Source organism: Epinephelus lanceolatus, chromosome 22 (assembly GCF_041903045.1).
Source record: "Epinephelus lanceolatus isolate andai-2023 chromosome 22, ASM4190304v1, whole genome shotgun sequence".
Taxonomy (NCBI): domain Eukaryota; kingdom Metazoa; phylum Chordata; class Actinopteri; order Perciformes; family Serranidae; genus Epinephelus; species Epinephelus lanceolatus.
The window spans coordinates 5,633,333-5,656,349 of NC_135755.1; the positions used below are offsets into that span (position 1 = coordinate 5,633,333).

The 23,017-nt window shown below is 41.5% G+C and overlaps 1 protein-coding gene across 1 annotated transcript in view; it reads left to right on the plus strand.

The window, feature by feature from the left end:
* Positions 1–274: 274 nt before the first annotated feature.
* LOC117246328 (uncharacterized) overlaps positions 275–23,017 on the plus strand; it is a 35,427-nt gene continuing 12,684 nt past the window's right edge. The window contains 2 exon segments of the mRNA XM_078164747.1: positions 275–883; positions 10,080–11,611. Of these exon segments, the coding sequence (XP_078020873.1) occupies positions 691–883; positions 10,080–11,611 (1,725 nt within the window). The 5' untranslated portion in view covers positions 275–690.

Here is a 23,017-nt window from a genome sequence, read left to right on the forward strand (position 1 = left end):
ACTGTCCCTCACACAAGATTAAAGACGAAAGGTGATCGAGCCTTTAAGGCTGTTGCACCGAAATGGTCGAATGCACTACCTCATGAGCTGAGAGCGGCCTCTTCCGTGGACATTTTTAAAAAGCAGTTAAAAACACATCTGTTTAGGCTTGCGTTCCATTAATTGTCCATTGTATCATCTCTGTATTTCGCTGCACTTTACTTTTTATTTGTTTTTGTAAGAGCCTGGTTTTTATTCACTCTGAATTTTGTCTGGATTCTGGTTCCGGTCTAGAGAGCGGATGCGGAATTCACCAAATTCACCAAAGTAAAAGTGTTCACAAAAGTAAAACTTTAAATTCTGGCGCACCATCGATTTGGGGTGATGAGGGTTGTAAGAAAATTGATTAACTTAATGGCTTGTGGCTTTTCTTGTAAATTATATTCTTTAAATTAAAAGTTTCACCGCATTTTTATTAGCTTGGTGCTTTTATTTTGACGGAAAGGCGCATCCATCGAATTCCGGATCCTGTCTCACTCGCCCTGGTTCCGGTTCCTTACCAAAACGGCCACTAACGGCCCCAGACTACACGCATGGAAGCATCGGCACAGCACGCAACATCACGAGCTCAAACGCCTCTAGACATTCAGCTTGAAACAGCACACTTGGAAGAGTTCGTATTTAAACGCTCACTACTGTTAAAGTGTGAAAATGTCTAAAGTCCAAATGCTGAGATCGTTGGTGAAGCAGCGACTAACTGCGGCTGCTGAAGATATATTTGGGCTGTTTGAAAGAACGATAGCAGAGTACGAGGAGGAACTTTGTCGATCAAAAGAGGAGAACGAGCGACAACGGAAACTACTGGACGCTGTTTTCAACCCTCAGCTTCGGTTACACAGAGCAGGTTTGTTCATTAAACATTACAAGTTCATTATTAATAATAATATAACTGCAGCTTTGTTCAATAAATATTCAGTCTGTCGACGATTAAAGCCACGTTAGCTTCTCTGGTGTCGTTAGCTTCTCTGGTGTCGTTAGCTTCTCTGGTATCGTTAGCTTCTCTGGTATCGTTAGCTTCTCTGGTGTCGTTCTGGTAATCCAGTCCTCCCTTTAATCCAGATGAAGGCTGCATTTGGGTGTTTCAAAAGTTAAGGCAGAGATCTGGATCAATTTAAAACCAGATTTCAGGATTATTTGGATCCCACCTCAGAGGTGGATTTGACAAAGCCTCAGCTCCACTTTTCCTAGATATTGATACTCAAGATGTTCATTACACTTCATCTAAATTAGTGTTTTAGTTGTAAGTAATTCAAGCATAGAAAAATATTGTTTGGCCATACTTCCTGAAACTGCTGTAAATAAGAGTAACAAATACAGACCTATTTCTCAACGTCTAGTTTCACCTAACATTATAACCTGTTTGTACCAAAACATCCAACATATGTTTGTGGTCAGACAAAGGCAAGGAAATGCAGTGCAAAGCAAATTTATTTGTATAGCACATTCTTTTCTTTACATAGAGTGCAAGAAACATCATAGGGATTATATATATATAAACTTTATTTCAGACACAATTGGTCCATAGATAAAAATAAAAAAGTATGAAAAAAGCAGTTATCCATTGCTTTAATCTCTCTCCAGAATTCATTATTATTGCAGCTTTGCAGCTTCTTAGCCAGAGAGTCAGCCCGCATTGTATTTTCATTATGCTTAACATAACGTAAAGCGTATTTAAACCTAGCATTGGCAAGCTTTTTGTTTTCAAACACTTCGCCCTGTCTAGGCTTTCCAGCTGCTACCCAGTTTAAGAAAGCCTGTCTGGCTTCAGCATGTTGTTCAGCCACAAATTCTTTCCACCCAGGTATAGTATTATGTTCTCTATATCTCTGTTTCTGGAGAGGGATACTAGATTTCTTCAGGGCCTTTACAATGCTCTCATATAAGTCACACATCTCTGTGCATCTCTCTTAAGAAGGAATCACTAACACAATAGTACTTATCTATTTCCTCAGGGGATAATTTGGACCAGTCCAGCTTGCCTATATTAGGTAAAATATTATCAACAGTGATTGAGGGAATATTATCAACATTTACAGAAATCGCAATCAGAATGTGATCAGAAGTAGCTAATCCATAACATATCTCTATATCATTTAATGAGGCATGAGCATCTGCTGTGCAGATGCAATGATCCAACCAGGAGGTTGTATACCATGCCTCACTAATATATGTAAAACTCATATCAGGTAAGAAGGCCTTACTGGAGAGAGTAAGGTTATTTTCACGACAAAATTGCATTAGAATCAGACACATGGGCATTAAAATCCCCCACAACATAAACACAAGATGATCTGTTTTCCTCCAGAAAAGAACTGATAAAAGTCAGTCTATTTAAAAACTCATCTTCAGACTGATAAGATTTAAAGGGTGTATAGATGTTCAGGATAGTAAACCTCCTCTCATGTATATTTATCTCTAGCCCAATGACCCAGTCAACATCCAGTCTCAAGACTTTCACTCTAGAGTCATATTTAATGTTCCACAGTACAGCCACACCTCCGGGTATCCTGCCACGAATTATTCTGGAATTTAGATCTGTAGTAGACTCACCAGTGCCATAAAAGTTCCTGTGTAGTCCATTCAGTTTATCCAGATCTTGTTTGGATAACCAGGTCTCCTGCAGGCATAATATGTCACACTCCTCCAGGAGTGTCCACCACATGACGTCTTGATTTGTCCGCAGCACTGTGACCTACACGCAGGCCACGCGTATTGTATGATACAACACGCATTTAGTGTGAGATGTATTTCAGTGGCTGTTGCACCCAGAGGCACCAGTCGGAGGCTCAGACACTATCAGTGAGCTGGAAGCAGGCAGCACACCTGTTGTCACAGATCTTAGTCGGTGGGGTTCATAGTATCGCCGAACAAAAGAGCCTTCTGGCCAGAGCTGGAGGTCATGCATCTCCCGCACTTCATTACATTCAGCAGTTATGTGAAAAGAGCTGAATCTACCGTGTATCGTCTCTATTCTGCGGCACTTCACATCACGTCCCAGCTTCTCCTTCAGATATCCGCCGAGAGTTTCGGCATCCAAGCTGGGATCAAACTTTGTGGCAAACACACTCACCATCTTAGTCTTGACAGCAAATATGTTAGAAGCGGAGCCAGTCCCGATTACCCCAGCTGTTTTTCGCTCCCGTTTCGCTGGGGCTTGTGCGGGGCGATGCTTCAGCCTGAGCGGTGCAGCACTATCCAGCCTGGGGCGTCCCTCCCGCACCACAGCACTCCACGCCGGAGACCTCGGCATTGATCTAGTGGCACACAGGTTGGACCGCACCGTTGGTCCCGAGGCATCATCCGAGGCCACCTCAGCAGCGCTTGATGGTTGTCCGTCAGTCACCACGGAGGGGGGGCAGTAGGTGTGCGCTGCGTCTCAATGACAGACACCCGAGTATCCAGGGAAGCACTCACTTCACGTAAACTCTCACACACATTTGATTGAATATCAAGAGTCTTTTTTAGACCGTGGATGTCATTATGTAATTGCTCCATTCTACTTAGAAGCACAGAGACGTCAATATGATTAAAAGTGACGGAGGGTAGATCATCCAAGTAATGTGAGACAAAACGAGGTATATCTTCTCCACATTCATTTAGGACTCTCAAACACATTTTCACATTGTTAATCTCCTTCTGTGCGCCCTTGTGGAGAACACAGCGTTGTGATGTGTTTGATCAGACCTCGAACAAGGCCTTCTTTGAGGACTCAATGCGTTTGGAACTGAAATTGTTTGTAACAAGCAAGACAATTTCATCGTGACTCATTGTTCTCATCTTGATGACAATAAAGTTGAGAAGTTCATCTTCGACGATCACTTTACCGTCATTTGTTTGGAAAATCTCTGGCTTTGTTCGGGAGCTCACAGAGCGGCGTGGTATCCCAGGCGCCATCATCATATCATATGATGACATAATAAGCACATGGACAACAACTCTTCTTCTGAATGAACCGCATAATTCATACTAGTACTGTGTATTTTTCCAATACTGCAGCAGTCTGCTTTGCACACGTGTAAAAAAAATTTTTTTAAAAGTCCGCTGTGTTGGCAATAACATAACATTAAACTCTGAACAGGCTGGTGTTTAAAGAGTTCATGTATGACGTACTTCAGATTAATTCCCTTTTACGTTAAGCCATAGACTGCAAAATACATCAACAAAGTCAGCTACCTTGCTAGCCTGCTAGCTACTTAACATGCAAGTCAATGGAGCCGCGTTAGCTACCATTAGCATGAGTTCGACTCAATTAGAGATTGGTAGGCCCACATTTTAAGTAGGTGACAATTCAAATAGCTGGCTCACATGAGATGGTGGGTGGCCTTCGTGTGGTCTTAAAAACACTACACATTAGGTAACAGTAAATCAATCAATCAATTTTATTTCTAAAGCCCAATATCACAAATCACAATTTGCCTCACAGGGCTTTACAGCATACGACATCCCTCTGTCCTTAGGACCCTCACAGCAGATAAGGAAAAACTCCCCAAAAAAACCTGTAACGGGGGAAAAAATGGCAGAAACCTCAGGAAGAGCGACTGAGGAGGGATCCCTCTTCCAGGACGGACAGACGTCCAATAGATGTCGTACAGAACAGATCAACATAATAAATTAACAGTAATCCGTATGACACAATGAGAGCGAGAGAGAGAGAGAGAGAGAGAGAGAGAGAGAGAGAGAGAGAGAGAGAGAGAAAGAAAGAAAGTGTGAGAGAGAGAAAGTGCCCGGTGTATTATAGGGGGTCCCCTGGCAGACTAGGCCGCATTCAGCCTAACTAGCTATAAACTTTATCAAAGAGGAAAGTCTTAAAGGGAAATTTCAGTTTATTTCAACCTGTCTCTTATCGTCCTAAATTTGTTTCAAGTAACTAGTGACATAAAAATAATAGTTAGCATGTTAGCCGTTAGCCTAGATACAGCCAGGGCGCATAGTAGCTACAGACCTGTTAAAACGTAAGTGAAAGGGCAACCTTCAAGTGCCAAGTTAGTCCACTAAACAAACTTTTTTTCCCACAAAGACCGCCTCATATCGTGAGGATAAATGTCAGGGATGTCCACCCGTCTGTTCTAAGACCGAGTGTTTTGTCCTTTAAAATAGCCTTTATGTTTTCCTGTGTAGTGTCATACAGCTGGACTATGTGTGCTGAGATTGTTGTGCGACTGGGAATTTTATATCGTGGCTCCAGCTCCATCATGAGGTCCTGAAACCCCTCTCACGAAATAACACCAATGGGCCGCATATCCTTATAAATTTTGCTATTGTAGGAACAATACAGCCTTTCTAAACTCTCCACATTCTGGACTACAAATAAATAGACAATGAGAAGGCCACAAGGAGGATCAAATGTTTATAACCCTGCCCCCGGGCTTACTCTGGTCATGAGGGATGCTCCCTCCAGACATCCGGGTGCCAAAAGGATGTTAAGACAATGCTTTCTAAGATGTCCCCTCGCACCACCCCGGGGAATCACACCATCTCATTGACAATGGGGTGAAGAAGAGACTGAAAAGATGGAGATGGACTTGGTATGTCTCTGGAAGTGAAATTATACATTTGTTTCCCTTTTTGTTTTCTTTTCCATATCCTAAACTTGTACATTTGCATAATCCATGTTCGTTATCTGAATGATATTTAATTTTAATCCCGTTAAACAAAAGATTAATGAGTTGCAAATTCAATTTTGTTTAATCCTTCATTTAACATGGAGCCATACTGCCATCTTGTGGCGGAGTGAAGAAGAGTTCCCGTAAGGAATTCCATATTATATTTAAAATTAAGATATAGTTTGGGGTTTATTAATCAACTTGTTGTCTTTTATGTTTTTAGTACACTCTTTTGTTTTTTATTTTGTCGACTTGCTTTTGCCGTATCTTACGTTTTAATCAGTTACGTTCTTATACTCGGTTCCTGCGTAACTCTTTCGTGCTCATGATCAAAGTTTTTTTAAACTTTTACATTTTGCTTATTCAGTTTTGTTTTATCTCCAGTGTCTTCAACATTTTTATATGCGTTATAATAACTTTGGTAACAATATCGAACGGCCAACGATATTGTTTTCACCATTTTTATAAGCGATTATTACTTTGAGTGAGCCAGTATGAAGCTTTAATCAGAGGTATACAGACTGGATGAAGGTTTTACTGTCAAACATAATGAGGTAAATCTTGAAATACATTTTCAAATGCAAAATTCAACCAAAGCAGAATTTTAAGTCAATATTTATTGTATTTTTAACACCACTTAAAAGTTTATGCAAAATTATGTGTACATTTTTCCAACATAAAGAAAAGGTCCTTTGGATTGGAAAATGGTAAAGAGAATCTGACTGCAGTATTGAGCTTTAGGCTCAGTTTCATTGCATTTTTGATCAAGCATAATCTTCTTGACTCCTCTCTTTTCATGTTTTTGTATACATCTCTTCCCTTCCAACAGCTCCATTCTTCAAGTGTGTTTCTTGTCTTCCCTATTAGCAGACCTTTCATCTCATCCAGCCTAAAAAGACAAGAGAATAAGAAAAAGAATCACTTTTTTGATCCCCAAAGGGAGAACATTATTGACATTAGAATGACAAAGGGAAAAACACAATTTAGCCAGTCTCCTCTAATGTCACCTGATTAACTAATATCGCAGATGGTGGGGTTTTATCAAACCAGGAAGCAAACATTAGTAACGTTACATACAGTAGCACACAGTAGCACAGGAGTACCACTGTGTGCTACTGTGACGTTAGCTTACTGGCTATGATTTAAAAACACACACACCTGCGATATCTGTCGTTCAGGCAATGTTAGAGGACTAACGTAAGGTTACCAATTTAGTGGTAGTAAGTTAACTTAGCGTTCATAGGGGTAACATGAACAGTAGTTAAAACTAGTTTACATGATAGCAGCCGACGAAAAGCGTTATTGATGTTAACGTCAACTCAAACTCAACAGTTCCCGCCAATTTTATAGTGACTGAAGAGTTAAAACACTTACTTGCAGAGCCACTTGAAGTCCGCCATCGGCCCTCCCTTCTTTCCCAAGGTGTGAACGGTCCTGAACATGGTCATCATTTTTCTTTTCGTTGGGTTGGGTCACCGTCACTGACTTTACCAGAGGGGTTGAGTTCATAGGTTGAGAGGCTTTCAGGCAATCACTGTGGCATCTAGACCTCTCGTGGTCTTTAATACTTTATAATTTGTAGGGCTGTAGTCAACCAAAGAAAATCTTGGTCGACTAAAGTAGACCAAGATTATAATCGACTAGTTAACCAGGAGACTGCAGCCTTAATAATTTCATGTTCCATGTCCCTCAAACAAAGGGATTTGGCCTCTGTGTTTCTTTGGCGTACTTTGCGACAAAGGCTGCAGGTCATCATGTTGGTGTGGGGTCGGAGGTCAGTCACGACCGCGGCTGGCCAGCCTCATATAGTTTCCATTTTTCAATAAAACACTGTGCAACATTTGTACTCCGTTTAACTGTCTGTTCTTCTTGTACAAGTCCAACATGTTCATCTTAGTTTTTCCTTTTTTCTGGCGGTGGCTTCATGCCAGGAATGTGTCGCCACATCTTGCTCAGAAGTCACCATAGAATGCCAGAAGTTCCAGTAGCTGACGTCATGGGTTCCCGGCACACATACAATAAGTCGCAAGGGTCAAAATAGTCTGACACAGCTGGGAGAAATGGTTGAAGCACATAAAAAACCCACTTGCAATTCAAAATTTTCCATCGGCACCAGTGGGTATGTGTTTTTGTTTTACACGCGTATCTCATTTTTTACCCGCCATTGGCGCTAGGCGGTTGTTAATTTTACGCCCTGTGTCAGTAGCTTCTCTGGTGTCATTAACTTCTTTGGTGCCGTTACTTTCTCCGGTGCCATTGGCTTCTCTGGTGTCGTTAGCTTCTCTGTTGTTGTTAGCTTCTCTTTAGGGATGTCCTGATCACGTTTTTTTTGCGTCAGATCCAATACGATTCCTTTATTTTGAAACCGAGTTCGATACCGAGTCTGATCCGATACTTGCAAAGCATTAATGCATCCAAGTTGTCCCATAAGGTTTGTTTTTTATTTAAATAGTATCCAAAAAGCTTATCGGTGGTTCAGCAGCACAAAATGTAAACCAAGTCAATATCTTCTTCTTGTCTTCAACAAACAAAATAGGTCTATATATTTTGTAGCGGTTTGACACATGAAACAAATATTTTTCTTTTACTCAGTCAAACCCCACAAAACCATAAAACCCATAAAACAGGTCCCTCAAGACCAAAATTCAATTGTTTTTATCTGGTTTCTATAGAACAAAAGAATTATACTATACTATACAAAAAGACAAATACAACAGTCATCAGTTTCAAGAAAGTATGTCTTTTTCCACCAAAGAAAAGAAATGCTCCATTCTGATTAGTCAGTTCATTCCAGTTCAAACAAAAAACTCCACTCCGGGATTTCCAAATAACATATCACAGTTCAATTCAGTTCAATCGACGAAGTTCACTAAACAAAAGAGAACTCCACCCCAGGTTTTCCTGCAAACCTATTTTGCAGACTTTGAGCGGTGTAAAATGCCGTGGTAGGCCGAGTGAGCAGAGAACTTGTGGCTCATTTCTCACTCACCGGCGATTCTCACTATACTGCCAGGAGCCGCATAATGTAGGGGCTGGTCTACCTGGGCTCAGCTGATCAAGCTATCCCACTGGCCGACAGCACCGGTGCGTCTGGAGGTACCTCAGTGTCTGGAGGTGAGCAAGCCATCAGCTGACTGTCTTATAAAAAAATAATAAAATATACAGGATCACCACACTTTATACATTGGAAAGCGGAGGCAACAATGAACAACATAGATGAAAAACCTGGCTATTGTTGTTGTTTTGATATCTCCGATCTTTTATTACCAATTTTGTAAAAATAACGTGATCGGCGCCGATATCAATCCAAGGATCGGATCAGGACATCCCTACTTCTCTGGTGTCGTTAGCTTCTCTGGTGCCGTTAGCTGTTCCGATGTCGTTAGTTTCTCTGGTGTTAGCTATTTTCCGTTGGGGCTCTGTGACATGCTATGAAGTTTAGTTGATTCAAAACACCTAAAACACACATTAAACATGGTTTAGTAGGAACAGTTTCAAACACAAGTACACAAATCAGCTTCACTATAACTTGCAGCATTCATAGACAAACACTTGTCTTCATCTGGACACATTTTCCCCACAAATACAACGTGCTAATGTTTTTAGCACGAGCCTATGGCATTTTACATTGTATAAATTAGCCGAGGGAACAGCAGAAATTTCCTCTGCTCATATGAAGCCAGGGACAACAGCAACATTTAACAAAGGTAACATTACAAAAACTCGGCTCCATTACAACTCACAGGGTTCACTGACAAAACAACTGTCTTATACTAAACATGTTTTCCAAACAAATCCAACATGCTAATGTTTTTAGCACAAGCCTATGGCATGTTACATTGTATAAATTAGCCTAGTGAATAGCAGAGATTTCCTCTTCTTCACAGTTTGTTTCTTATCTGTGAAATTAAAGTAAATAAAAGCTTTGTTTCCACTGAGGGAAATGGTTTCAGCTCACAAACATGGACAGTGGTTCAATGCAGAAGTATTAATTCCGCCATAACACTTTTTGCAGTACTTCAGTGGTTTGAGCACAGCACCTGGGGGGGTAGCTTCCTGTTAATGCATGCTTTGTTTGCTGTTTGGGCCGGGACAGTGTTAGAGGAAACAGATCTTGATGGGCAAGCTGTTAAACTTGACTCACTGCAAACTCTGGCATCCCATGGACAGTCATTCTCACATAATTCACATAAGCCTGAACAAATGAAGAGCTGCACTGGAGCCTCCAAACATGACAAGAGTCTCAATGGATGTTAATGATTGCTGCGAAAATGAAAGCTTAGCTCAACCTCACTCACTCTGACACAGCAGAGTGAACACTGTGAAGCTGTTTGATGCTCAGAGATCTGTAGAAGTTCAGTAAGGAGTTTTTGAGCTGTGATGTGAATGAACGACAACATTTCTCTGTAACATCTGTGTGTTTCCTGTTTCCTGCAGACGTCCAGCAGTTGTTGGTGGTTAAAGAAGAGGTTCCCCCTGAGCAGCAGGAGTGGAGCTCCAGTGTGGACCAGGAGGACCCAGAGCCTCCACACATTAAAGAGGAGCAGGAGGACCCAGAGCCTCCACACATTAAAGAGGAGCAGGAGGACCCAGAGCCTCCACACATTAAAGAGGAACAGGAGGACCCAGAGCCTCCTCACATTAAAGAGGAACAGGAGGACCCAGAGCCTCCACACATTAAAGAGGAACAGGAGTTCACATTCTCTACTGTCCCTGTGAAGAGTGAAGATGATGTAGAGAAACCTCAGTCCTCACAGCTTCATCAACGACACACTGAACAGATGGAAATTGGAGCTCATGGAGAGGACTGTGGAAGACCAGAACCAGCCAGGAACTCAGATCCAGATACACATTTACAGCCTGAGACTGATGACAAGACTGGAGAGTCTTCTGAACCTGAGACTGATGACAGTGATGATGATTGGACAGAGACCAGAGAACCTCAGTCAGCTTTAAACTCTCTTAGAAATGATGAAGACCCTGTGAGTGACTTGGAATATAGTGCTGATGAGAAACCATTTAGCTGCTCTGTGTGTGGGAAAAGATTTTGTAGAAGTGGAGATGTGAGGACACACATGAGATTTCATACAGGAGAAAGACCATTTACCTGCTCTGAGTGCGGGAAAGGATTTTTTAAGTCAGATGCTCTGAAGGGACACATGAGAACTCATACAGGAGAAAGACCATTTAGTTGCTCTGAGTGTGGGAAAGGATTTTCTCTGGCACGTGCTCTGAAGAGACACATGAGAACTCATACAGGAGAAAAACCATTTGGCTGCTCTGAGTGTGGGAAAAGATTTCCTCGAAATGGAGATGTGAGGAGACACATGAGAACTCATACAGGAGAAAAGCCATTTAGTTGCTCTGATTGCGGGAAAGGATTTTCTGTGATAGGTGGTCTGAAGACACACATGAGAACTCATACAGGAGAAAGACCATTTAGTTGCTCTGAGTGTGGGAAAAGATTTTCTCATTCAGGTCATCTGAAGTCACACATGAGAACTCATACAGGAGAAAAACCATTCACCTGCTCTGAGTGTGGGAAAAGATATTCTCGCTCAACTACTCTGAAGGTACACATGAGATCTCATACAGGGGTTTGGAAAGATATTCCTGCGCAAAGAAAACTTAGTCACGTGACAGTCCACACAGGAGAGAAACCTCTCAGCTGCCATGTTTGTGACCAGAGATTCACTTGGCCTCATCAACTCAGAAACCATCAGTGTGTTGGGTGTCAGTCCTCACAGCCTGATCTGAGTCAAACTGAGGAGAACAGACAGGCAGAGCCTCCAGTCAGCAGCTCAGCTGAACAGATGGAAACAGAGGCTGATGGAGAGAACTGTGGAGGACCAGAACCAGCCAGGAACTCAGATCCAGATACACATTTACAACCTGAGACTGATGACAAGACTGGAGAGTCTTCTGAACCTGAGACTGATGATAGTGACGATGATTGGAAAGAGACCAGATAATCTCAGTCATGTTTTTGCCGTGAACTTGTAGCTTCCTGTCAGTTATTAGCAGTTAGCAGAAGGTTAAACTGTTACTGCAATGCCTTTTAAATGTCAGTATTTTTTTCACTATAAGCTGGTAACAAACTTAGGCCTCTCCAGTTCATGTATTTATAGTATTTGCCAGTCGCATTGGAGCTCCATGGTCACAAAATGTGACTGCGAGTCACAGTTTGGATCTCTCCTGGTTACACTATCGTTTAACTCATTAAGTTAAACTCTTACAGCTGTGCTGCTAAACATGGATGATTTATTCATAACGATAGCAGAGTACGAGGAGGAACTGTATTCTTTACTGCTGCTAGCTTCACCCCGTTTAGCGTCAGGTGCAAACAGGTGTGTTAGCAGAGTGTCTTTGTTGTGTTTTTAAAGTGTGAACATGTCTAAAGTCCAAATGCTGAAATCGTTGGTGAAGCAGCGACTAACTGCGGCTGCTGAAGAGATATTTGGGCTGTTTGAAAGAACGATAGCAGAGTACGAGGAGGAACTTTGTCGATCAAAAGAGGAGAACGAGCGACAGCGGAAACTACTGGACGCTGTTTTCAACCCTCAGCTTCGGTTACACAGAGCAGGTTTGTTCATTAAACATTACAAGTTCATTATTGATAATATAACTGCAGCTTTGTTCAATAAATATTCAGTCTGTCGACGTTTAAAAGCCACGTTAGCTTCTCTGGTGTCGTTAATTATTTCTACTTCTGGCCATCATGTTTTTTTTTTCTTTCGATATGTGATAGGACAAACGTGCTCTTCCACAATTTAGTGGGATTTCTTAACTCATAAGGGATACAGGTAACGTGTTTACTTCCTGTAAATAGAGCAGTAAATCTGATGTACATATATGTATTTTGCATTTATCTGTTTTAACGCCTTATTTTGACACAATGACGCAGTCATATCTGTAGCATGTTTTACTGCATCATAATACAGTACATGTCTCAGGATTACACTCACCAGCCACTTTATTAGGTACACCATGCTAGTACCGGGTTGGACCCCTTTTTAATTCTTGGTGTCACAGATTAAAAAGGTATTAGAAAGATAGAAAGGTGCTCTGTTGGACTGAGATCTGGTGACTGTGGAGGCCATTGGAGTACAGTGAACTCATTGTCATGTTTGAGATGATGTGAGCTTTGTGACATGGTGCGTTATCCTGCTGGAAGTAGCCATCAGAAGATGGGTACACTGTGGTCATAAAGGGATGGACACGCTCATTAACAGTACTCAGGTAGGCTGTGGTGTTTAAACCATGCTGAGTTGGTACTAAGAAAATCTCCCCCACACCATTACACCAGCAGCAGCAGCCTGAAGCGTTGATACAAGGCAGGATGGATCCATGCTTCCATCTGAATGTGGTTTTTCCAATCTTCTATTGTCCAGTTTTGGTGAGAAAACCCGTGTGAATTGTAGCCTCAGTTTCCTGTTGTTAGCTGACAGGAGTGGCACCTGAGCCCTGTTGTTCCAAACCTAGATAAGGGATTAAGCCGGGATATGTTGGTTATCCAGGCTTAACTCAGCACTGATTCGGTTGTTCGAAAGCAAAGGCACATATGTTGCCATGGAGATTTATTCTGTGCACTAAGCCTGGTCCCAACCAGGCTAACAACCAGGCTTAGTTTAGCCTGGTGCCTTATCTGTCCAGTCAGCTGTCAATGCGTTCGGAAATCAATGTGTTTTACCGTCATTTCATGTTCTTATGTACGTATTTTCCTCATTTTTGTACAAAATACATTAAGCCTACAATAAAAAAAAATGTTAACATTTAAAACATTCTTTTTGTTATAGCCTAATTATTCATGTGATAATGTGTTTGTCTGTATGTCTGTGTTATATGTTTAATGTCCTTTATGTTGGAACCTGTATCAATGAGCTGTACTGGAAACAAATTCCACCAGCCTGGCTGTGTGGTCATTAAAACAATCAATCAATCAATCAATCAATCAATCAGTAAGCATCGTCAGGTGCATACAGGGTGCATATAATATTGGGAGCAATCTGGGGTTCAGCATCTTGCCCAGGCATACTTTGACATGCACATATCCTTACCAATAAAAAAGGCAAGGCAAGTTTATTTGTATAGTACAATTCAACACAAGGTAATTCAAAGTGCTTTACAGAGACATTAAAAGCAACAAGACACAATTTAAAACAATGAAATCAGTCATTTAAAAGGGAAATAGAAATTGAGAATGATAGTGGTAATAAAATACAGTAACATAAAATAGAAACAGGCCTAATACATTGCATCTAAGAGCACTGCATAGAACATTTGTATAGCTGCCTAAGCTATACAGCCAAGGGTCCAGGCCGTGATGGCCTATATCACTCCTGCGACTCCTTGCCACCAAAAAGTGCTCTTAGACAACATTTAAGTTTATTATCAAAAACCGGCTCTGTCAGAGATTTCAGCTAGGATCTCTTGTCCCTGACTCTGAAGCATCTTGAATTTTGTTGGTCAGGTCTGTTTTTTAATGAGTGTATAGGACGTCTCCCTTAATAATACACCCAATGCGTGCCCACTATTTGCTCTTGAGTCCCTCACTCAGAGTCTTACCATCCCGCCGGACACAGGTTCCACACACTGGTCTTATTCAGGTTGTAATGAACTCTAAAGATCCATCACAGGACGTCTCCCTTCTAGATCTGAATTCACAGCATGCTCCCCAGTGTCGAGTCACAGCAGCTGACTCAGACTTCCCGGTCACCCCCCGCAGGGATGACGACAGCCCAACCTTTTAATTCCTTAGACTCTGAAACCTCTCCTGTTGGAGATTTCAGCCCGGACTCAGTCCTCAGCCCTGAAATCTCTGACATTTGCAGCCGATTTAACAATAAACCCAAATAGAACAGTCAGGATAAGAAAAGAAGTAGAATAATAAAAGGCATAAATCAGCAGTGTGTAGTTAAAAAGTACGGGCAGTAGAATACAGCAGGTAATTATTTAATCTAAGAGTACGCTTCAGTAAACAATAGTACAGGAAGTAAAACAACACAGTCAAAATCCATGCACACAATGGACAGCAATTTGGCAAACTAATCAAAAAACCTTGCATCATATTTGGGGGGTCTGTAGATGGTCACTAAAATTGCTTGGCAGGGGGATTTTAACTGAGTGGCAACATATTCAAAGGAGTCAAACTGACCATAAAACATTTGCTTACACTGGAAGCTGTCCTTGAACAGAGTGGCAACTCCGCCTCCTCTCTTATGTATTCTTGCTTCACTAAAGAAACTAAAATTTGGAGGGGCTGTCTCAATCAAAACTGCTGCACTATTTTCCTGACCTAGCCAAGTTTCAGTTAAAAACATAAAATCAAGTTTTTGCTTGTTAATAAAATCATTGATTAAGAAGGATTTGCCAGCCAGAGACCTGATATTTAGAAGTGCTAGTTGTGAAACGTTATCTGGCGTAAGTTTAGAGACAGACTGTGATTGACATGAGATACATATCAGATTTGATGAGTTGACCGTCCTTGATGTCCTGCAGTTGTTTTTATTTTTGCCATGCCGTCGGCTGAGTGAAATTGCCGGCATAAGGGGGAAAGCGGCATGGTGACCGTCCTATCTCTTCTTTTCTTGACATTCTTGCTGGGACAGAGACAATCTCTGCAGGTTTCTTGTAATGTGGAGGACAGAGTCACAGACCGTGACGTCATCATCATGGGAGGCGGTTGTTGTTTTGGTAGCAGTAACTGTCTGTCTGTCTGCTCCCTGTGTGCTGACCTTCCTGCTTATCAGTGCATATGTGTTCTGATAAGATGACTCGATGGTGTGACATATGTTGCAGCCAAGATGTCTGGAGCCAAGGTTGTTTGGGTGAATCCCGTCTGGCATGAAGCGGCTTTTTATGTTCCAAAAAATATTAAAATTGTAAATAAATCCAACCTGTTGCTTGAGGCAGGCTGATGACAGCCAGGTGCTTAAGCCAAGGAGTCTGCTGAAGGACTCGCAACCTCTGCCGAGTGTTGGGATAGGTCCAGAGATGAAAGACACTCCTGAGTGAAGTTTTTTACGGAAGCGTATTGCATTCACTTGACAAATTTTAAAAAAGCCCTGTTTTTCTGAGTATTTTATTCTGTTTTTTGGAGTAATTTTTTTTTTCTGTTTTTCTGAGTAATTTTTTCCTTGTTTTTAGTGGTAATATTTTCTGTTTTTCTGAGTATTTTTTTCTGTTTTTCTGAGTAATTTATTTATTTTTCTGTTTTTTTTGGTGTAATTTTTTTCTGTTTTTCTGAGTAATTTATTTATTTTTCTGTTTTTCATGGTAATTTTTTTTCTGTTTTTCGGGGTATTTTTTTTTCTTCTGTTTTTCGTGGTAATTTTTTTTTCCTGAACGAGGAGACGATATACTTCAAAATCTCGCGAGAAGCTCCCACCTGGTATTTTGCATCCGTGCTCCTGCTCCTAGACAATTTCAACTACGGGGTCAATAAGGGTAAGGCATGTAATTAGTTACACACAGGGTATGATAAGCTAGCTATGTTTTCGACTGCATCCTTCTAGTGTAGGCCTATCACTCAGTGTAACAGGTTATGTTGACAAACATGTATGGGCATGATTTTACAACCTATTACTAACCTAACCTGTTACACTGAGCAATTGGCCTACACTAGAAGGATGCAGTCGAAAACATAGCTAGCTTATCATACCCTGTGTGTAACTAATTACGTGCCTTACCCTTATTGATCCCGTAGTTGAAATTGTCGAGGAGCAGGAGCACAGATGCAAAATACCTCCATGAGCAGGAGTCACCATGGATGCAGGGGTCACTTGCAGGTGCCAGATGGGAGCTTCTTGCGAGATTTTGAAGTATATCGTCTCCTCATTCAGGAAAAAAAATTACTCAGAAAAACAGAAAATATTACCACGAAAAACAGAAAAAAAATTAATGAGAAAAACAGAAAAAATTACACCAAAAAACAGAAAAATAAATAAATTACTCCAAAAAACAGAAAAAAATACTCAGAAAAACAGGACTTTTTTATTTGTCAAGTGAATGCAATACACCTCTGTAGTTTTTTAAGTGTTTCCAATAAAAACAAAAAGTCTTTCTTTAGGGTCTCAAACCCAGATTTATTCGTGAGGATGTCAAATGAGCCAGCATGAATAACAATCTTCTTAATATGTGGCCGTGTAGACATGATGTCTGGTAGCATAGCTGCCACCTCTCTGACTGATGTGTTATTCACAATTAGATTTTCAGTCCTGGCCGTTTCCACCTGCCTCGTTATAAAATCCCCAATCAGAATAGTGTCTATCCTCTTAGCTTTGTTTTTGGCAGAATGCTCTCTGGCTCTCGGCCTGGCACTGGCTTGTGACCCGTTAACTTTGTTATTGCTCAGTTTCATAGTCTCACCTTTATGAGTTAAGCGACTCTGTTTCCTCTGTTGCTGCTCTGTTTCCGTGGTGTGTGCGAGGGGGGACACAGAGCTGTCCGCGCAGGGAGCCTGCCAGCTGTCAGCCGGGAGGGGAGCTGCCGGCAGAGGATGACTCCCGGACCGGGGAGACGTGGGACGGGCTGCATCATCCTTGAGCTCATCGGAGTCCGGCGCTTCGACCCGCGATGACAGAGGCTCAAATCTGTTGGAAAGGCTGAGGTGGGATGAGAGACCGACGCCCAGCGAGGTCCTGTTTTTGCTCCGTAACACCACCTCCGACCATTGCGGCTTACGACGGGGCGTTGAACTGCTAGGCTGCGGAGGAGAGGAGGTAGGATCCCAGGCTACTGTGTCCTGAAGAGCAGCTTTTAACGAGGAGATCTGTAGAGACTGCTCGTGAGCCACGTCTAGGGTGTTTGTCAGCAGCTCGGATTGGGACTTGAGTTCCGCTGACAGCCTTCGGATGTCTTCCTTGAGGTTGGCAATGATCCTGTTTTTCTTAACGAGTTGCTGGTTTTCATCGGGAGGGCTGGATGTAGCCATTAGCTTAGCAAACCAAGCTAAGTTGCTACAGGTTGCTTCACAAGTCGGCTCCACTCAGGCTTCAGACGAGAAACTCTCTCTTCCTCTTCCACTATAAAGTCATTTATAGTGACAGTATCTACCTTCACAACGTGTGCCGTCCTGTTTTAATTTAAAACTGTTGAAGTGTAACAATCTTTCATCAGAAGGGTTAACTCATGAGGTTCACTGACAAAACAACTGTCTAAGAAAAAGAATTGCTGTATATCTGTGTTATATGTTTAATGTCCTTTATGTTGGAACCTGTATCAATGAGCTGTACTGGAAACAAATTCCACCAGCCTGGTTGTGTGGTCATTAAAAGAATCAGTAAATCAATCAATAAGCATCGCCAGGTGCATACAGGGTGCATTTAATATTGGGAGCAATCTGGGGTTCAGCATCTTGCCCAAGCATACTTTGACATGCACATATCTTTACCAATAAAAAAGGATTAATTGTTGGAATAAACATACAAGTAGGTGTATTTGGCATTAACACAATTAGTGGTTATTAGGTGTCATAACTGTATGACCTTCCCAAATTATATTCCCAGTTAACTGGACCAATAACTCCAGTGTACTTTACATCAATGAATGAAAACGTGAAGATGAAACCACAATATTCTTCAACCTCATTTTATTTAAATGAAAAATACTGTAATCAGTCACTGTCTGCTTTGAGCTGTGGAGAGAAAGAGAGAAATAATATTGATTAATACATTGCATCACAGTCATGCTTGCAGTGTGCATTAAAGTCACTTACTTCTGTCTGTAGTTTCTGAATTTCTAAGTCCAGTTTCCTTAAGGTCTCTCTTTTAATTTGTCTGTCAAGCTCCATGTCCTGCAGCTTTCTCTTCTCACACTGAAGCTTGACATATGCCAGGGCTATCTGCTTCCTCAGATGAGTAGCATATAGCTGTCAGACTGTTCAACTGTGTCCTGTTACAAATATATTTTCTATGAGCACCACATCACTGACTTCTTAGACAGTCCACATAACACCAATGGTTGATTAATGAATGAATAAAATGATTGATTCCATGTACAGTATACTGGAATAAAGTACCTTGTATGAAGAGGGCGGTTTCTGTGGGTGGGACAGTTCACTTTGAACTGCTCGTCTTCACCATGTCTACCTAATAAAGTGGCCAGTGAGTGTATAACTATCGATCCATCATACAGCTCACGTCTCGCGAGATTCTTCTTCTTTGGTGTTTTATGGCAGTCGGTCTCGTGAGATTTGAGTTGTTGCAGGAAGTTACCGCTGAAGCGAGCTTACAAACACGAGGAGTTACTCTGTTTGGAGTAGTCATGGCTGAATTTGTACCCGATTTTGACCAACTGGATCCCCCTTTTTCTTTTCTTTTTCAACTTTTTCAGCTCTTGTTACGTTTTGCTATTTTCTTGAAATTTCTTGCCGAGGGGCTCATTGCCTTGTAAGGACGTTTTCGAAAGAAACCGAACCAATTCGCTCGGGTTTCAAAGGTTCATACGCTTATGAAAGGCGTCTGGATGCAGCTCAATTCAGCTGATGTCTCTCCAGGTTTCAAAGGGTTAAATCTGGAATAACCACTTGTACTTTGTTATTTTATTTTTGTTTATATATGTTTTGCAGTTAGCTCAGTTAAAGTAAAACTGTAATCTATATTCAGCTGTCAGGATGTGGCCTTTTTTTATTGTTAATGCATTTCTTCTGCATTTCATTTTCTTTTAATTTTTTTTATTTGAATGCCACTATTGGAAAAGGGCAGGGTGGCCAGGCAACCACCCCATCATCCCCTTACACTAACCTTCCAGTGTAATCAATCTACCCTTTATTTAGGCTAGTTGTTAAAAATGTTGAGGCAGAGGGTACTGTCTGTAGCTCTGGTTGAGGGTGAGAGGCTGTCAGCAGATAAACAGAGATCTGTGTGGGTACATGAGACCCTAAAAAAAAGGCTGGATCATGGGGAGTAGCACCAGTTGGTCCAGGAGCTTCTCCTCTATCATGGATGTTTACAGAATTATTTTAGGATGACTCAGGGGCAGTTTGACAACCTGCTGTCTATCATCGAGCCGTACAGCTCTGAGTATCGAACAACAGCTACCACCAGTTTCTCCTCCATTGTTTACCAGCTGTAACAAGTGGGATGAGGACAGTAAGGGCAGAACTTATTATGGAATACAAAACACAGTTAGAGCACAGAGCATTAAGGGGAGACATAGAAGACAGGAAGTAGTCTTGTCAAGATTAAGATTAGATCACACTGGTTTGAAGGCAACTTTATTTTTATTGAAAAAGTAAATTTGCGGGGTTGCGCAATTTGTAATAAATTAAAAAATGTGGAACATGTAATTATGCACTGTACTTATAATGAAGAAAAGATTACGTTACAACAAAGGGTGAGAGAGGCAGGACGAGACTGGAATTTGGAAGGGATACAGGGAACCAAGGGAGATAAGGTGTGGGGAATGCAGAGGGGAGTAATAGATTTCTTAGTTAGCACTGGTTTGTTTCATAGAATATAGCTGCTGACTGTTTTGTTTGTTTATTTATTTATTGTTACTATTTGTTTGAATTTGTTTATTTATTTAGTTATTTATTCTCATACAATATGATATAATGTAAAACTAGATCCACCAATCGCGGAAACACTTCCTGGATTACTCCAAGACTGGGGGTGCGTCCCAAGTCTCTTATTTTTATAGTGCTACTGCTAGGTCCTCGCTTGAACCGGAAGTCGTTCGAGGTCCGCCATCTTCTAGGCCGTCCCAAGTCTCTTATTTGTGCAGCGAGGAGCTAGCACTAGGAGCTAGCAGCAAGCTTTAAGCAGCTACGAGCTAGGATGGTCGAGAGGTTCCTAACAGGAAGTCTTTTTCAGCTTGAGGCTCTGACGTATAAATACCCGCCCCCTACATCTGGCTCATTTGAACGAGAAGGCGGAGAAACAGCTCAAGTGTACCCGTTACATGCATTCTTTGCAATGAAACGCTGTAATTCACATGCCTACGTGACTACAAAGAGTAACATTAATTATATTTCCTGCAAGACTGTCATGTTGTTATTAAGTTTATTTCATTCACAACCCGTTGCATTATTCAGTGGACTGTCTGTGATGTGTGGCTGTTAAATGTGCAGCTACTCATGTCCAGAACCCTGGGGGGGGGGGGCAGCAGATCCAGTTGTGCCGCCGTCATCAGGAATTGACGTCGCTTCACGTGACGCTTCAGAGTAAGGCCGTCTCATGTCTCTTAAACCGACAATGCTCGCTCATCGCTCCTAGCACTAGCTCCTCGCATTTTTTCCTAGGTGGGAGGGGCTAAACAGCTAGCAAAGTCGGCTAGCAGTAGCACTAGCAGTAATTTAAGAGACTTGGGATGCACCCTATTCAAGGCTGAGACACGGGGTCAAACATGGGGGGATTGCGCATGCGCAGTAAAATCTGGTCTGCACTTCCTGAAAGTCTCAGTAGATGTGAGACCGCGGAATAAGGGGGATATGCATGCATGTCATTTTCACAGCTTATTACTGGACTGTCACTGGTGGCCTGCTTGTGGGTGAAAATGACAGAGATGCAATTCCGACAACTTCAGGCAGCCACCGTCCAAAAGTCTAAGCAGACCGCACTCCTTGATCACCTGAGCGGATCCTGCACTTTTTATCTAGCGCCCCTGCTGTCACCCTCCAGCATCGCAGCTCAAGTTACACTGCGCATGTGCAATCCCCCCATGTGTGATCCCGTGTCTCAGCCTTCTCTTGAATAGCCTTGGATTACTCGACACAGGCTTGGTAGCCTCGCGTCAAAGAGCATGGATACCAAGAGGCAAAGCTTAATACAATGCCCCATATCAACAGACTCGCCCATGGTTTCGTCCTACCGCCGCCATTTTGCACTGTCAGCAGACCGCAGCAGACCCGCTTGCATACAAAAACACACAGACAAACTGAAGTATATCGCTATTAATTATGCTTACAATGCTACTCAGCTCGTGATAGCTTGGTCACAGCTGCTTTTTCACGGTTTTATAAAGCAAAATATAGACTTTAAAAAAACCAAAACGAAGAAAAACGGCCGAGATGGCATCTCTACATATTACATCCACTTATGAGAAGATTAACTTAATTACTCCTTCAAAATCACCCCATAAGCCAATCTACCAAAAAATAAAAATTTTAAAAAAAAAATCAATATTTTAACCAGAAACACATTAATGGCGACGTCACATAATCAGGAATAAAGATTTATTTACAGTTTGTACAGTAAGGGGACAGTAATAACAATAATAATAATAATAATAATATATAGGCTATTTTAATATGATATATTTTAATGCTAAAGCAGTAATCAGTTCTGATATAAATGGTCCAAGAGGCCATATATATATGTATATATATATATATATATATATATATATATATATATATATATATATATATATATACACATATATATATATATGTATATATATATATATATATATATGTACATACATATATATATCCACATACATATATATCTATATCTATATATATTTAATAAATAAATTTATATATATAAATGGATATTAAAACACTTTAAAACTTACACCTCAGGAGTTCTTACCTGTCGGGATCCTTCGGGAAACGGTGGAAGGCCAGGTGCGGTGTGTTCCACTGATAGTTGTTGCAGTTAATTGCACTACACTGTTTTCTTTTACTTTTTTTCTCCTCTCTCCTTGACATCTTGCATGTTGTCTGGGCCCAACAGTCCAAAATGGCGGCAGCGCCTCTAGTGGCTGTTGGCAGAAACTCAACGGAGCTTCGCCTCTTGGTATCCATGCTCTTTGCTCGTGTCACCAGGGCCGTTTTTATTCACTCTGAATTTTGTCTGGATTCTGGTTCCGGTCTAGAGAGCGGATGCGGAATTCACCAAATTCACCAAAGTAAAAGTGTTCACCAAAGTAAAACTTTAAATTCTGGCGCACCATCGATTTGGGGTGATGAGGGTTGTAAGAAAATTGATTAACTTAATGGCTTGTGGCTTTTCTTGTAAATTATATTCTTTAAATTAAAAGTTTCACCGCATTTTTATTAGCTTGGTGCTTTTATTTTGACGGAAAGGCGCATCCATCGAATTCCGGATCCTGTCTCACTCGCCCTGGTTCCGGTTCCTTACCAAAACGGCCCCAGACTACACGCTTGGAAGCATCGGCACAGCACGCAACATCACGAGCTCAAACGCCTCTAGACATTCAGCTTGAAACAGCACACTTGGAAGAGTTCGTATTTAAACGCTCACTACTGTTAAAGTGTGAAAATGTCTAAAGTCCAAATGCTGAGATCGTTGGTGAAGCAGCGACTAACTGCGGCTGCTGAAGAGATATTTGGGCTGTTTGAAAGAACGATAGCAGAGTACGAGGAGGAACTTTGTCGATCAAAAGAGGAGAACGAGCGACAACGGAAA